General features: G+C 37.4%; 1 protein-coding gene across 1 annotated transcript in view; it reads left to right on the forward strand.

Moving 5' to 3' along the window:
- UBXN7 (UBX domain protein 7) overlaps positions 1 to 15,177 on the forward strand; it is a 60,104-nt gene that overhangs the window by 9,774 nt on the left and 35,153 nt on the right. Inside the window, exons 2-3 of the mRNA XM_077884144.1 lie at positions 8,282 to 8,429; positions 11,929 to 11,996. Coding sequence (XP_077740270.1) covers positions 8,282 to 8,429; positions 11,929 to 11,996 — 216 coding nt within the window. The remainder of the gene's footprint in view (positions 1 to 8,281; positions 8,430 to 11,928; positions 11,997 to 15,177) is intronic.

Raw genomic sequence — 15,177 nt, forward strand, 5'->3', positions numbered from 1 at the left:
AAGCCTATTTACTTTTATTTTTTATTTTTTTAATTTTATTTATGATAGTCACACAGAGAGAGAGAGAGGCAGAGACATAGGCAGAGGGAGAAGCAGGCTCCATGCACCGGGAGCCCGACGTGGGATTCGATCCGGGGTCTCCAGGATCGCGCCCTGGGCCAAAGGCAGGCGCTAAACCGCTGCGCCACCCAGGGATCCCCTACTTTTATTTTTTTTTAAGATTTTATTGATTTATTCATGAGAGACACAGAAAGAGAGGCAGAGACACAAGGAGAGGGAGAAGCAGGCTCCCCACAAGGAACCTGATGCAGGACTTGATCCCAGGACCCGAGATCACACCCTGAGCCAAAGGCAGATGCTCAACCACTGAGCTACCCAGGTGTCCCAAAATAAGCCTATTTATTTATTTATTATTTTAAAGATTTTATTTATTCATGAGAGACAGAGAGAGAGAGAGAGAGAGGCAGAGACACAGGCAGAAGGAGAAGCAGGCTCCAGGCAGGGAGCCCAATGTGGGACTCGATCCTGGGACTCCAGGATCATGCCCTGAGCCAAAGGCTCAACTGCTGAGCCACCCAGGCGTCCCAAAATAAGCCTATTTAAACAAGTGTACAGGGATCCTGGGTGGCGCAGCGGTTTGGCGCCTGCCTTTGGCCCAGGGCGCGATCCTGGAGACCCGGGATCAAATCCCACGTCGGGCTCCCGGTGCATGGAGCCTGCTTCTCCCTCTGCCTATGTCTCTGCCTCTCTCTCTCTCTCTGTGACTATCATAAATAAAAAAAATAAAAAATAAAATAAAAAAATAAACAAGTGTACAGATAGTTTAAATATGCAAACCTGTGTTATTAGTCCACCCTTTAAAAAAAGATAGATTTTAAAAAAAGATGTTTTTTATGCTGAATATAGTAAGGTAGAAGTTGAGGTCATAGCTGACCCTTCAAAAATAGTTATTACTCTGAATATATAGGTAAAACTTGCAACTTGATTAAATTTGTTGATCACTTTTCCTTTCTCCTATATCATTTAGATCTCCATGCTTTCCTCTTTCTTCTCAGTTAACCTTCACTTCTTCATATTTCTGTTTGTTCAGTGAGAGTGTTACTAGCATTTTGGCTGGGACAGTTTTTGTTGTGTAGGACTGTTCTGTCCATTTCAGAAGATTTAGCACTTGTGTTTATTTCCTATGGCTGCTGCAGCAGATTACCACAAACTGCATGGCTTAACACACATTTATTCTCTCATAGTTCTGGAGGTCATAAGTCTGAAATGAAGGTGTGAGCAATCTTTGAGGGAAGGGAGGTCTTTTTCAACATACTACAGCATCCCTGGCTTCTCTCCACTAAACGCCAACGGTGCTCCCGCAGCCCCCGGATATGGAACACCAAAAATGGTCTCTCACATTGCTAAATGCCTCTACTACTTCCCGACATTAAGAACCACTGGAACCTTTAATTATCTCTCCATTGTCTTCTGTTTCTAAAATGATGCACTAAGTGATACATGCAATACATTAAGAATGATTATACAAGCAGGATGACTCAGATAAGTTGGCTTTATTTAAGAAAGTGAATGGAGTACTTTGTTTCTTGGGCCCCTCTCTAATACTACCTTCTTCAGTCTTGCCAGGATTTAGCATGTGCTTCCTTTAAAAGAAATATTCGTAGGTTCATACGTAGGCCCCTCCTTTTTTTTTTTTTTTTTTTTTTTAATACTCTTAGAGGTCACTGTCCTGACAAGCACCAGTAATGCAAGTTATCCTGTCACATTGTCAACTGAGATATGATAGGGCTGTCTCTGGGATATGCTGCCTACAGCTTAGATTCTAATGTTAAATGGTTAAGTGAGGATTATAAATAGGATGGCAGTTCTGGGCCTTGAGTGTTGATACCATCTGCCTTCAAAGTATCACAGTTATTACTTCCTTTATTATAGTTTTATTTTTGTATCTTAAAGTCATTCCCTGTAGAATCTCTTTTAATAAATTCTCTTTTAATGTATAGTTCAATAAACTTGTTGACCTAGGAAATTTTGGAGTCTTTACTTATACTTTTATTAAGTTTTCTACTGCCTCTACATCACCTCCTGGTACTTCTCAGTCATACTGGAATGCTGCTTAGTTACAGATTTCTTTGAAGCCCATCTTTTAGTATTGTTTTATACTTTATAGCATTCACTTTTTTCTAGAGTGATATTTCTTGTTATACTCCTGCTTAAAAAAAAAAGTGTTTAACATGAATGAAGCAAATGTTCATAGCATCACGAGTGAGGAAAAGAAAACTGTGAGATGTCTTACTCTGCCTGCCTATTTGCCAATAAAGAGCTGTGCCAATTTCTTTAATGTGAATTTTCTTAGTCTGTACAAGCACTTCATGAAGTTGGTAATATCCCCATTTTATAACTGAGGAAACTGAGAGCTAGAGAAATTAGTAACTAGATCAAAGTCACATAACTAGTGAGTGAAAGAACTAGAAGTTTGACTAGTCTGAGTGGTATCCAGGCTCGTAATATCCATACTATATTCCCTAGCCTGAGAACTGGTGGGAACATGAAGAATGTTTTCTCTTCCTTATGGTGTATAGGACTGGCCAAAGGAAAAATTTTGATACCTTCATTCCAGTTACTTGTCGCTATCCTCAGGTACCCCATATCTTTTTCATGCTCTGAGGTACCTCCCACCCCAATGCAGCACTTCTTGTAGGCCTTTCTTAGCTGTCCTCCAAAAGACACTTGGGTGCTAAAGCTACCTCTATCTCTTTTTTCCAGACCCAGCTCCCTTAATCTCTTATCCTCAATTTAATAGGGTTTTAGGGAGTAGCTCAACATCTAATGAAGAAGCTAATAAAGAATGGGGCACCTGGGTAGCTCAGTCACTTAGACATCCGACTTTTGATTTTGGCTTAGGTCATGATCTCAGGATTGTGAGGTAGATCCCTGCATCAGGCTCTGTACTCAATGTGAAATCTGTTTAAGACTCTCTTCCCCTTTCCCTTTGTTCTCCACTTCTAAAAATAAAATAAAAATAAGTATGTTTGTTTACCCAGATTAATCTCTTCAGTGGTTGCATTTTAGACAGTATAATAAAGTGAAAAAAAATTTAGTCAGTTAGGAAAGACTTTTAGGATAGGCAACCATAAAAAAAAAAAAAAAAGGATAGGCAACCATATTGTTGACAGGCAAGCTTGCCTGAGGATTGGTTTTATAAGTTCCCAATTTTCATAAAATCTTTTTTTTTTTTTAAGATTTTATTTATTTATTCATGGGAGACAGAGGGAGAGAGAGAGAGGCAGAGACACAGGCATAGGGAGAAGGAGGCTCCACGCAGGGAGCCCGACATGGACTCGATCCTGGGTCTCCAGGATCACACCCTGGGCTGAAGGTGTGGTGCTAAACCGCTCAGCCACCCAGGCTGCTCCATAACATCTTTTATTTTAGTTCAGAGCCCACAAATTATTTATAGGGTTCCCATGTCAGTGGTTTTAGAGTTCTGATAGTTGGAGGGTAGTAGAGAGGATGACAACAACTATTTGTATGCAGCGGTCATTTTAAGTTGAATTTCCTTATGAATACATTTCAGAAGGAGTGAAAGCAGCCAGCATTGGTCGCTGTTATGGCAGAGGAAGTTTCACTCCCCCACCAGGATGTTTTTTGTGCTTTTTATGGTGATTTAGTGCAGTGTGAGCACCTAGAAAGATGAGAGCCAAAAATGATACAAACTCAGCGATTTAATTCTCTGAAAGGAAAAGATTAGTAGACCTTGTGAAGCTGGTTTTAGGGTTCATTATGAGGTAAATATAACAGTTCATGCATCTTGGCTAAAACAGGTAACCAGAGTGGTCTACCTGTGGGAACCTTTTAACTTTTAGAAATTGCTGTGTATGTAAGTTAAATGGAGCACAATAGACACTGAACTTTTAGACTAGCATTTAAGATGTATAATGCAAAAATACTAGGAAGGTACTAAACCAAAGCTTCAGGTTTTATGCCAAATAGTATGGAAACACATGAGTCTCAAAATTGTTCATCAAATTTATGCTGGTTTTGCCTCAGGATTACCTAAGGTTGGCTATTGGGATAGTTGAACTTCTCCTTCCCCTCAAAAATTTGCATTTGTTTGTGTTGTGAAATTTCTTTCTCTCTCTCTCTTTCTCTCTCTTTTTTTTTTTAAGATTTATTTATTTTAGAGAGAGAGCCAAGTGAGGGAGGCAGAGGCAGAGAGAATCTCAAGCAGGCTTCCAGCTGAGTGTGGAGCCCAATGCAGTCTGGGGCTCAATCTCACGACCCTGAGAGCATGACCTGAGCTAAAATCAGAGTCGGATGCCCAACCAACTGAGCCACTCAGGTGGTCCAAAATTTCATTTTTTAGAAGTGTGTTTCCTAATGGTGAGAATGTAAATTTGTACCTACTCGTACTTGAGTTCAGCTTGATTGAGAACTTAGGGAGAGAAAACTGATATGAGAAAAGTGAAAACTGGGCAAGTTCAAGGAGTTTTTAAAGTTTTCAGGGTGGAAAAGCTAGCAGGACAAGGATAGAGAATGAGACTAAATAGAAAAGTATACATTTATTCCTATATCTCCTTCAGAGTGAGGAAGAAAGGAGGAAGGTCCAAAACTTAACAGAAAAGTGGGTATTTGGTATGTTAAGAAAAATGAGGGGACTGATTTTATATAACTATCCATATTTTGCAAAGGCATGGCATTTTAAAATAACACCAAGGGATCTGCCTAGATTACCTAGGCCTGTGTGGGTAGAGAGAATGGTATAGTGGTGAGATGAGAGCAGAGGGGTATCATTTGGGAGCAGTATATAGGAGCCAAATCTTATTGGCAGCTTAAGAGAGATGAAAACTTTTAGTCAGCAGGGACACCTGGGTGGCTCAGCAGTTGAGCGTCTGCCTTCGGCTCAGGGCAGGATCCCGGGTGACAGGGATTGAGTCCCATGTCGGGCTCCCTGCATGGAGCCTGCTTCTCCCTCTGCCTGTGTCTCTGCCTCTCTCTATGTGTTTCTCATGAATAAATAAATCTTAAAATAAAACAACAACAACAAACCCTTCTAGTCAGCAATGCAGAACTATGGATACAGAGGAGACCATCAAATTTACATTATTTAGCAGTGTATAAGGTCTATCAAAAGGAGCATGAGCAAGAGCAGAGAGATGCAGTTAGTTCACATAAGAGGTAAAGGCTTGAGCAAAGACTATAGCAATGGATATAGAGCGAAAAAGATGGGTCAGAATGGGTATATATATGGTCATTTTAGTTACATAGACCCAGGGAGTCTTTTTCCTTTAAAAAGGCTTCATATATTACTCAAATTTAAGAAACTTTAAACCCTTCTCTGTCTCCTTCAATTGGAAACATAAGATCAACCAACAATTCCTACAGTTTCCATCTAACTGAAACCATTCTAAGTTTTTTAGACATTGATTGTGTGCAGGCAAACACAATGCTAAGTGTTGGGGATACCAAGATAAAAGGCAATCCCTGTGTTCAAGAAGCTTCTGCTCTTTCCTAGAAGCCAGAAAGTAAACTAGCATTTACTGCTTGGTAGCATATTCATGTATATAATAAGAGTATCATAAGGTTGGGAATGGGGAGATAGTATAGAGAGTGCTTAGCACATAAATTGACAAAGTAACACTTAGGGTGGTTCTTGAGCATGCACAAACTAGATGGAGGGGAGATGAGGATAAGGGCATCCCAAGCATGTAATTCAGTATTACTGTACTGAGTTGTGTTAGGATGAGGAAGAGGAGAGGGAAAACCAGAGAGATGGGCTGAGGCTTGATCACAAAGGACTTTCCTGATCATAAGGATTTGGGAATTTATACTGTACACTGTGGTGTGAGAGAGCCAGTAAAGACTGTGTGAGAGACAGAGGGAAGGAGGGAGAATGAGAATCAGACTTGTATTTTGGAGCATAACCGCAGCAGTAAGGTGGAAGATAGAATGGTGATCATTTAGGAGCTTGTTGTAGTAATGCAGGTAAGAAGTATTGTAGGCTTCATTTAAAGCCTTAGAACTTGATAAAAGATAACAATCCTTACATAGTGAAAGTGCGGTGAATCTCAAGAATAAGTAAAATCAGCCAAAACAAATTAGAGTGAAACTGCAGAAGACCAAAGAGAGAAAATCTTAAAAGCAACTAGAAAGAAACAACAGATTGCTATAAAAAGGATTTTTTTCTGGTCTGGCAACTGATTTCCCAGTAGCAACACCAGAAGCCAGTGGACATTGGAATGCTGTCTTTACTGAGGGAAAATAGCTGTCAGCCTGAAAATAGCAAAGCTGTCTTTCAGGAATGACAGCAAAATAAAGACATTTTCAGACCAAACACATAAACATAAACACACAGACACAGACTCTTTAGAAGGAAGTTATAAGACTACGTGATTCTTGTAGAAGGAAAGTCATCCCAGATGGAAAAACCTGAGATACGTTTTAATGGTCACAAAATGTTCCATCATATAGATTCTATAATTTAGATTCTAGTACTATTGGAATTTATGTTTCCAGTTTCTTTTTCTTTTTTTTTTTAATTAATTCATTTATGATAGTCACAGAGAGAGAGAGAGGCAGAGACACAGGCAGAGGGAGAAGCAGGCTCCATGTACCGGGAGCCTGAAGTGGGATTTGATCCCGGGTCTCCAGGATCGTGCCCTGGGCCAAAGGCAGGCGCTAAATCACTGCGCCACCCAGGGATCCCCTATGTTTCCAGTTTCTCAATATTAATTGAAACTATACTGGACATGTCTATGGACATATTTATGCACATAGTGTTTGATATGTAATAAATGAAAGAATAAATTGATTTTTGGCTCAGTTGATTAAGTGTCCAACTCTTGGTTTTGGCTCAGGTCATGATCCCATGAGATTGAGCCTCATATTGGGCTCTGTGTTCAGCATGAAGTCTGCTTGAATATTCTCGCCCTCTGCCCCTTACCCTGCTGCTGCACACACACACAGACTACACTCACTCACTCTCAAAAAAAAAAAAAAAAAAGTTTTTTTGACCATTTGACCATAAGCGCAAATTACTGGGTCAAAAAAAAGGAGTACTTTTTTTTTTTTTTTTTTTTTTAAGATTTTACTTATTTATTCGAGAGAGAGAGAGAGGGAGAGGGAGAGGCAGAGACACAGGCAGAGGGAGAAGCAGGCTCCATGCAAGGAGCCTAATGTGGGACTTGATCTCGGGTCTCCAGGATCACACCCTGGGCTGCAGGCGGTGCTAAACCGCTACACCACTGGGGCCGCCCGAAAGGAGTACTTTTTGATACATGTCGTAAAATTGGTTTTGTAAAGGGCTTTACCAATCTACATTGCATCTAACAGACAATACTGGCTTTACAAATGAATAAATATATGTAGCGTCAGTTTTAAATGATGAAGATTGACATCTCCCCACCCCCCCCTTTTTTTTTGAGAGAGAGAAGGAGAACTCAAGAGAGTGGGGTTAGGTGGGGGGAGAGGGAGAGAGATAATCTTAAACAGGCTCCACACCCAGCACTGAGCCCAGTGTAGGGCTCAATCCCATGACCCTGAGATCATGACCTGAGCTGAAATCAAGAGTTTGGACACTTAACTGACTGAGCCACCCAAGTGTCCTGAAGACTGATATGTTTTCTTAAGGTTTTATTTATTTATTAGAACATGCACAAGTGGGGGGAGTGGCAGAGGGAGAGGGACTGACTCCCTGCTGAGCAGTGAGCATGATGTGGGGCTCCATCCCAGGACTTGGTATCATGACCTGAGCTGAAGGCAGATGCTTAACCAGCTGAGCCACCCCTGAAGGCACCCCTGAAGACTGACATTTCCTACCAGATTTTGACTTGGTTATGTTTTTGACAAAAATGTCCTATCTCACTTTTCTCCCTTTATTATTAAAAAATGCTTTCTTTTTAATGGAAACAAATGCTAACTGAAATGCATTCTTTCTAACAAAATATTTCTAACTTTCTAGAATGTAATCTTTAATCTTTTTTTTTTTCAGTTTATTAACAGATATATGGTTGGTCCATTTAAAGACATGCTTTATTTAGTTTGGTTTTATTATGAAGGACGAGCACTATTTTAATGTTGTCAGTTTCTTTTCTAGCTTTGTATATTTATTAATCAGCTAACATTGTAAAAGTATGCAAACAGGTTTTTAAAAAGAAGCCATTCATCCTAAAAGGAAAAAAGATATTATTCATTTGCTTGGGAATTCTATTTTTTAATATGAACTGAATATAAGATGTCTTTTTTTTTTTTTTTAACTTTTTCCCTGTCTTTTTTGCTATTTCAGGTGCAAGCGAAAGCGTAGGGAAACATATGCTTGAAGCCTGCAACAATAATCTGGAGATGGCAGTTACTATGTTTTTGGATGGTGGAGGAATTGCTGAAGAGCCCAGTACCAGTTCAGCAAGTGTTTCCACAGTCAGACCACACACAGAGTATGAGTTTATTATTTATTGTTAGGAGGTACCCCTTGCTTATATTGAGCAGTTGCATTTTTATCAGTTAGGTTAATTCTCTGATTTTGAAAAAATTAGGAGTTGAAACCATCTGAGAAAGTGTCACATGGACATTTTAATGCTTATATACTGTAAGTTCTGTAGAGCACTGTCATGTCTATTATTTAATGTTCAGAAGAACCCTATGGGATGGCCTTATATCTACATTTTATAAATAAGGAAGCAGAGGCATAGCCATTTTCCCAAACTAGATAGAAGTTACATAGCAGAAGTAGCAACAAAGCCCAATAAAGTTCAGATTTCTCAATTCTGGATTTCCTTTCCTTTCCCTTTCCTTTCCCTTTCCTTTCCCTTTCTTAATTCTGGATTTTCTTACGTTGTCCCAGGAGAGTTTTCAGTTGCCACAAAAATTTTTGAAAAATAATTCTAGTCCTTTATACCTTAATGATAGTTACATACATGTAGTTAATCATTAGAAACATCTTTAGTATATGGAACTGTACTCTGTAGAGAATGATAATAAATGGTGAACAGATTTGGGTGTTTTTGCCCTTTACATTGGATACCAATGAGAATTTGAAATCAATACCTTAGGGACAAAATTCCAAGTCTTTGGAAAATATTAGAGATAAATGCTACTGGAAGGAAAACCATTGATTTTTGAAACAAAATTAAAGAGATCTTTAAATAAGACTTTAATGCTTACAGCCCTTTATAACTCTCAGGGTTTATAACATGAGATACTAAACAAGAGGAATTTTAGGGAATAGACTAAAAGACATAGGTATTAAAATTAGAGATAGATTTAAAAAGCCAAAGAACCTTCAAGACATAGTTGCCTCTTTTGTTGATCTAGTTCCAGATTTTAGAGTACTAATTGTTTCCAAATGAAGAATGAACTTTAGAGATTATTATTAATACTTCATAAAGTTTTTTCTTGTCAGTGTTGCCTGTATATTTCAGATGTTGGTGTCCCATTCCCCCCCAACATAGCTCAAATTTTTCATGGAAATCAATATGAAAACATGATTTAGTTTATAGAAACTTGAATAACAGATATTCACAGCTGATTTGGGGGAGCATAACTGTTCTCACTGTTTAAAACATGTTTTCTTAATTGTGTTTAAAAATAATTTTGAGGGACTTCTGGGTGGCTCAGTGGTTGAGTGCCTGCCTTCAGCCTAGGGTGTGATCCTGGAGACCCAGGATTGAGTCCCACGTTGGGAACTGCCTCTCTCTCTGCCTATGTCTCTGCTTCTCTGTGTCGCTTATTAATAAATAAATAAAATCTTAAAAAAATCCAACTTAAAAAAAATAGTTTTGATATAGGGCGCCTAGCTGGCTCAGTCAGTAGAGGATGCAGTCAATGCTTGATCTTAGGGTTGTGAGTTCAAGCCCTATATTAAGTGTGGAGCCTACTTAAAAAAAATTAATTAAAAAGTTTTCTAAATGAATGTCTTTTCCTACTGAATTACATTATAATTTGACTTTTGATAATGACTCCTAATTCCTAAACTATAATTTTTCATTCTTTGCCATTCACTTTTTTCTGATCCATTCTTTCATTTTGTTAGGTAGCTAACAATCTTGGAACAGATACACTCAATCAAGTTTTTCTGTATAGGGACTACTACTTAATCCAACCCCCTAATTGATTTGTTTTCTGAGTTATACACACACACACACACACACACACACACACAGACTCTAAGTATAAAATCAGATATAGCAATAATGGATTGATTGATTGATTTTTTTTTAATTTTATTTTTTTATTCATGAGAGACACAGAGAGAGATGCAGAGACACAGGCAGAGGGAGAAGCAGGCTCCATGCAGGGAGCCGATTGATTGATTTTTTTAATGGATTTATTTAGGTTAAAGCTATCTTCTAAGTTCTTAGTTTTCTTTCTTTTTTTTAAGATTTAGTTATTTGAGTACAAGAGAGAAAGAGGTACACAAAGGGGAGAGTGGGGCAGAGAGAGAAGCAGACTCCCCCCACTGACTAGGGAGCCAGATGTGAGGCTCAATCCCTGGACCCTGAGATCATGACCTGAGCCAAAGGCCAAGGCTTAGCTGACTGAGCCATCCAGGGGCCCCTAAATTCTTAGTTTTTTTTTTTCTTAAAGATTTTATTTATTTATTCATGAGCGACAGAGAGAGAGGGGGTTGGGGGCGGAGACACAGGCAGATAGAGAAGCAGGCCCCATGCTGGGAGCTCAACGTGGGACTCTATCCTGGGTCTCCAGGATCACACCCTGGGCTGCAGGCGGCGCTAAACCGCTGCACCACCAGGGCTGCCCAATTCTTAGTTTTCGTAAGAAAATAGACTATCTCTTTGATGAAAGAATATTAATAGAGCTTCCTCTTATAGATGCATTGTCTATCCTTCAGATTACAGAAATTTTGTCTGGGAGCTGTGACTGATGTACTTAGCATAATTTTGAATTACCCTTTATCCTCCATCTTTTGGCTTTATTGTGGATTTCTTTGTCCATCTAATTGTTCTTTGATTATAGTATGTTTTGTTGACAAATGAATATTCATACCTTATTTCATTAAGTATATTTTGGAGTTCCAGCTATTAGATATAAAAAATAGGGCCTTAAACTCAGTTAATATTATTAGAAAACACCTGAATGCAAAACAGTAGGCCTAACTTAAATTAACATTGTAAGCAGGACAGTAATAAGTTTGGAACATAACTCTTCCTTGCTATAAACATTAATCAGCAGAGATTAATATTTGAGTTAAAACTATAAAATAATTAAATTGGTATTTAAAGGAACATACACCATTTTTACAGTATTTCTAAATGAGTATTTTCTACAGGAGGAGGTGGTTTTTTTTTTTTTTTTTGGAGGTGGGTTTTTAATAAATCCTCTGGAGGTAAACTATGAAGAGTTTATAGGCTTTTAGGAGATGAGTTATTACCTTTTCTGTTTTGTGTGTATATTGGAGTCTATTTAATAAATAATCCAAGGTAATACCTATATTAACTATCTTCATAACTAGCATAAAATTTGCTGCTTGTTTATTTAAGGTATTTTAATATCTGGGTGATTTAATGATCTATTATGTAATGTAATACTGCTTTTATTATGCCTGTATTCTTCCATTAATTTTTTTTGTCTGAGGTTTTTTTTTTTTTTTTTTTTTTTTTTGTCACATCCCTTTTTTTTTTTTTCTTTCCTGAAAAGAACCTAGGGTAGGGAACTTGAGAGGAAATGGGAAATATTTTTTCTTTTTCTGTTTGTTCTATTTCTTTATAAATTATATGAGCTATCTATGCCAGGTACTTTTATTTTAGTTGACTTCTTTATAGAAACCATTTAACAGTCATTTAATACCGTGATTCCTAAAAGTCACTAAGTTTAGTATTAATATTACTTGTTAATTTGGATGTTTTCACAATAGTTGTAGAGAGAACATGAAGCAAAAAAGTTTTCCTTTTGATATTTTCCTACTTCTTTTGATAGAGAAGAAGTTCGTGCCCCAATTCCTCAAAAACAGGAAATACTGGTGGAACCAGAACCTTTGTTTGGTGGTAAGTTCATCTTTTTCCTTGGTTTTATTGGACTCTGTTGTTATCTTTAGGGTTTTTTTTTTTTTTTTTTTTTTTTCTTTAGGGTTTTAATGAAGCTATCAAAAGATATGAAGGCTTCCTCAGAGATTCTTACTTCAAATGTTGTACAGTCAGGTCTTATCCTGTAATTCTGTACTCTCATTGGGAAAATTGCAGAGTTGCTTCTTTCCAAGGAGAGAACCAGATTAAAATATTGGTATTTGTTGTAAAAGGCCAAAAGAAGAAAGTTAGCAAAAAGAACTGCTGCCTTGCAATGGAAACAAAGCTATCATTAAATAAAAGACAGATTACTTTTTATTTTGGGGAGCACTTACTTGACTGCCATATTCTTACTGTCTTGATATGTCTTTACTCTTTCTAAATTTCTAAACGTTCTATCCCTATTTTGAGCAAGGGAGAAAATAATACCTACTCCATGCAAAAAATTGTGATATCAATCTAGATGCATAGAAAGATGGTAGAAAATGGAACATATAATTAGATTTAAAGAAAATTTAGTTTTAGTTTAATAAGCACTTTAATTTACCTTTTGCAGGCTAAATATTTTAGGCATTAATAGATATATTAAAAAATAGAAAATAAAGTTATAATCTGGGTGGGCAGTCATAGAAATGTATTATATTGTACATATGGAGGCCAGTAATGCAGAGTAATAAGTTTTGTAGGTAAATTTGAATAAAGGAGAAGAAATAAATTATAAGAAATGGATGAAGAAAACAATGTAAATGATGTGTTTTAATTTGAAAAAGCACTATAATTGAGAGCTTTTTTTCCCCCCAGAGATTTTATTTATTTATTCATGAGAGACACAGAGAGAGAAAGAGAGACACAGGCAGAGGGAGAAGCAGGAGGCTCCATGCAGGGATGTGCAACTTGATCCTGGGACTCCAGGATCATGTCCTGGGCCAAAGGCAGATGCTCAACCGCTGAGCCACCCAGGTGTCCTGAGAGGTTGTTTTTTTTTTTTTTTTTTTAAGATCAATATTTGACTGGACAACTTTGGAGTTTACTGTAGTAAGAAATAACAGAATATACTGTCTAGATTCAGAAATAAAAGTGGGGTGAAGAAAACTCTAAGAACTGAATATTGAAGTATAATATAGGCTTTCTGGACTTTGATTCAGGCAGTCATTGTGCTTATTATCAGAACTAGTAAAGCATTGTTCATCATTTGTTTTTTCATACAAATGTTATGGATGGATTTTGGAATTGAGGGGTGATGCCTTTGGAAGCTTTATCTTTTCTTTATTGAAGGAATAAGGCAGGATTTCAGAGTGGGGTAAATGACAGGAAATAAATTCTATGCTCTCTTACTGTTGTAAAGAGGCAAAACTGTTCTAATTTGAAATCCCTTTCCTTTTACCTCTGGTTTAATAGACATTGAAGAGGGGAATGAGAATGACTATATACAGTTAGGAAGTCAGTCCTAACTTTCATTATTACATCTTTTTTTCTTTTTTTAAAAAACATTTATTTATTTGAGAGATTATGAGCAGGGGAAGGGGTAGAGGGAGAATCAGACTCCCCACTGAGCAGTGACCCTAATGCGGGACTTGATCACAGGACCCTGGAATCATAACCTGAGCCAAAGGCTTAACCAGTTGGACCACCCAGGCACCCTCATTGTTAGATCTTACTATATCCTGATAAAGGTCTTTGGAGAACTATTTTCTTCTTAGGACAGTATTGATTTTAAAGTGTGATTCTCAAAGTGTGATCTTGGGTCTGTAATATGAAAACTATTTTCATAAAAATTTTCAGAAGAAGTTATTTGCCTTTTTTACATTGTTGAGATTTGAACTGATGGTTCAAAAACAATGATAGATCAGACTGCTGCATCTTAATTAAGTCAGGGCAGTGGCACCAAACTGTAAATTCTTCACAGAATTAAAAAAAAAAAAAAAAAAGCCTATTTTACTTAATAATGTTCTTGATGAAGCAATAAAAAATTGATTTCATTAAATCTGGATTCCTGGGTTCATATTTCTAAACTATTCTTTTCTATGAAATAGAATGTATACATAAAGCACTTCTGCATACTGAAGTATAGTGTGGTTACTTTAAGGAAAAGCACTTGTATAGTTGTTTGAGTTGTGAGCTAATTAAACCAGCTGCTTTTCTTGTGGAACTTTATTTTTACTTGGAAGATTCTGGAAAAACTATGGTTATTTAGGCATTTGGCAGACATTTTCTTGGAGATGAACAAAATCCTATTACCACTTTGAGACAGACAACTGGCATTGTTACCAGTTATTCTGGCAAAAATTAGAATTTTAGAAAGTTTATTTCCCACAATTAGGAACTTGGTAACTTCCTAATCCTTAAAGGCTTTCTGATGAGATTAGTGGTGGCATTAACAGGTGTTGATTTATTATTATTATTATTATTATTATTATTATTATTATTATTATGTAATGAAATGGTCGGTGTTTGAAATGTTTGTATATCTCAGTGAACAAACATTTTTTCTCTTTTTTTTAGAGAGAGGGAGGGGGGTTAGGGAAGGGACAGAAAAAGAGGGAGAAAGAGAATCTTCAGCAGGCTCCACATCCAGCAGTGAGCCCAGTGCAGGGTTGATCTTACAACCCTGAGATTGTGAACTGAGCTAAAATCAAGAATTGGATCCATAACTGACTGATACCCTCAGGCACCCCTGAACAAATATTTTCAGGTGACCAGTACACCATATTACAAAATTGCACATAGGTAAAAGATCAGACAGTAAGATGAATCACAGATGTATATTAGTTATCTATTGCTGTGTAACAAATTACTCCAAAATTTAGCTTCCTGAAAGAACAAATATTTATTATTTCATGGTTTCTATAGTTCAGGAATCCAGGTGTGGCTTAGCTGGGTATCTTTAGTTAGGGTCTCTCACAAGGTATAGTCAAGGTGTCAGCCAGGTCTATAATCATCTTAGAGCTTGAATAGAGGAGCATCTCCTAAGCTCACTCACGTGGCTATTGGTTCCTTACCACAGAGCAAATGAGAACAAGAGAAGGAAGCTCATTTTAGAAGCCACCATCTTTCTTAGAAGTGACAACCCATTATATCACCTCTGCCACATTCTATTTGAACTTGCCCGAATTCAAGATACTCACATACAGGTAATGAATATTGGGAGATTAGGATAATTGGA

The sequence above is a fragment of the Canis aureus genome, chromosome 35, assembly GCF_053574225.1.
Source record: "Canis aureus isolate CA01 chromosome 35, VMU_Caureus_v.1.0, whole genome shotgun sequence".
NCBI classification, from domain to species: domain Eukaryota; kingdom Metazoa; phylum Chordata; class Mammalia; order Carnivora; family Canidae; genus Canis; species Canis aureus.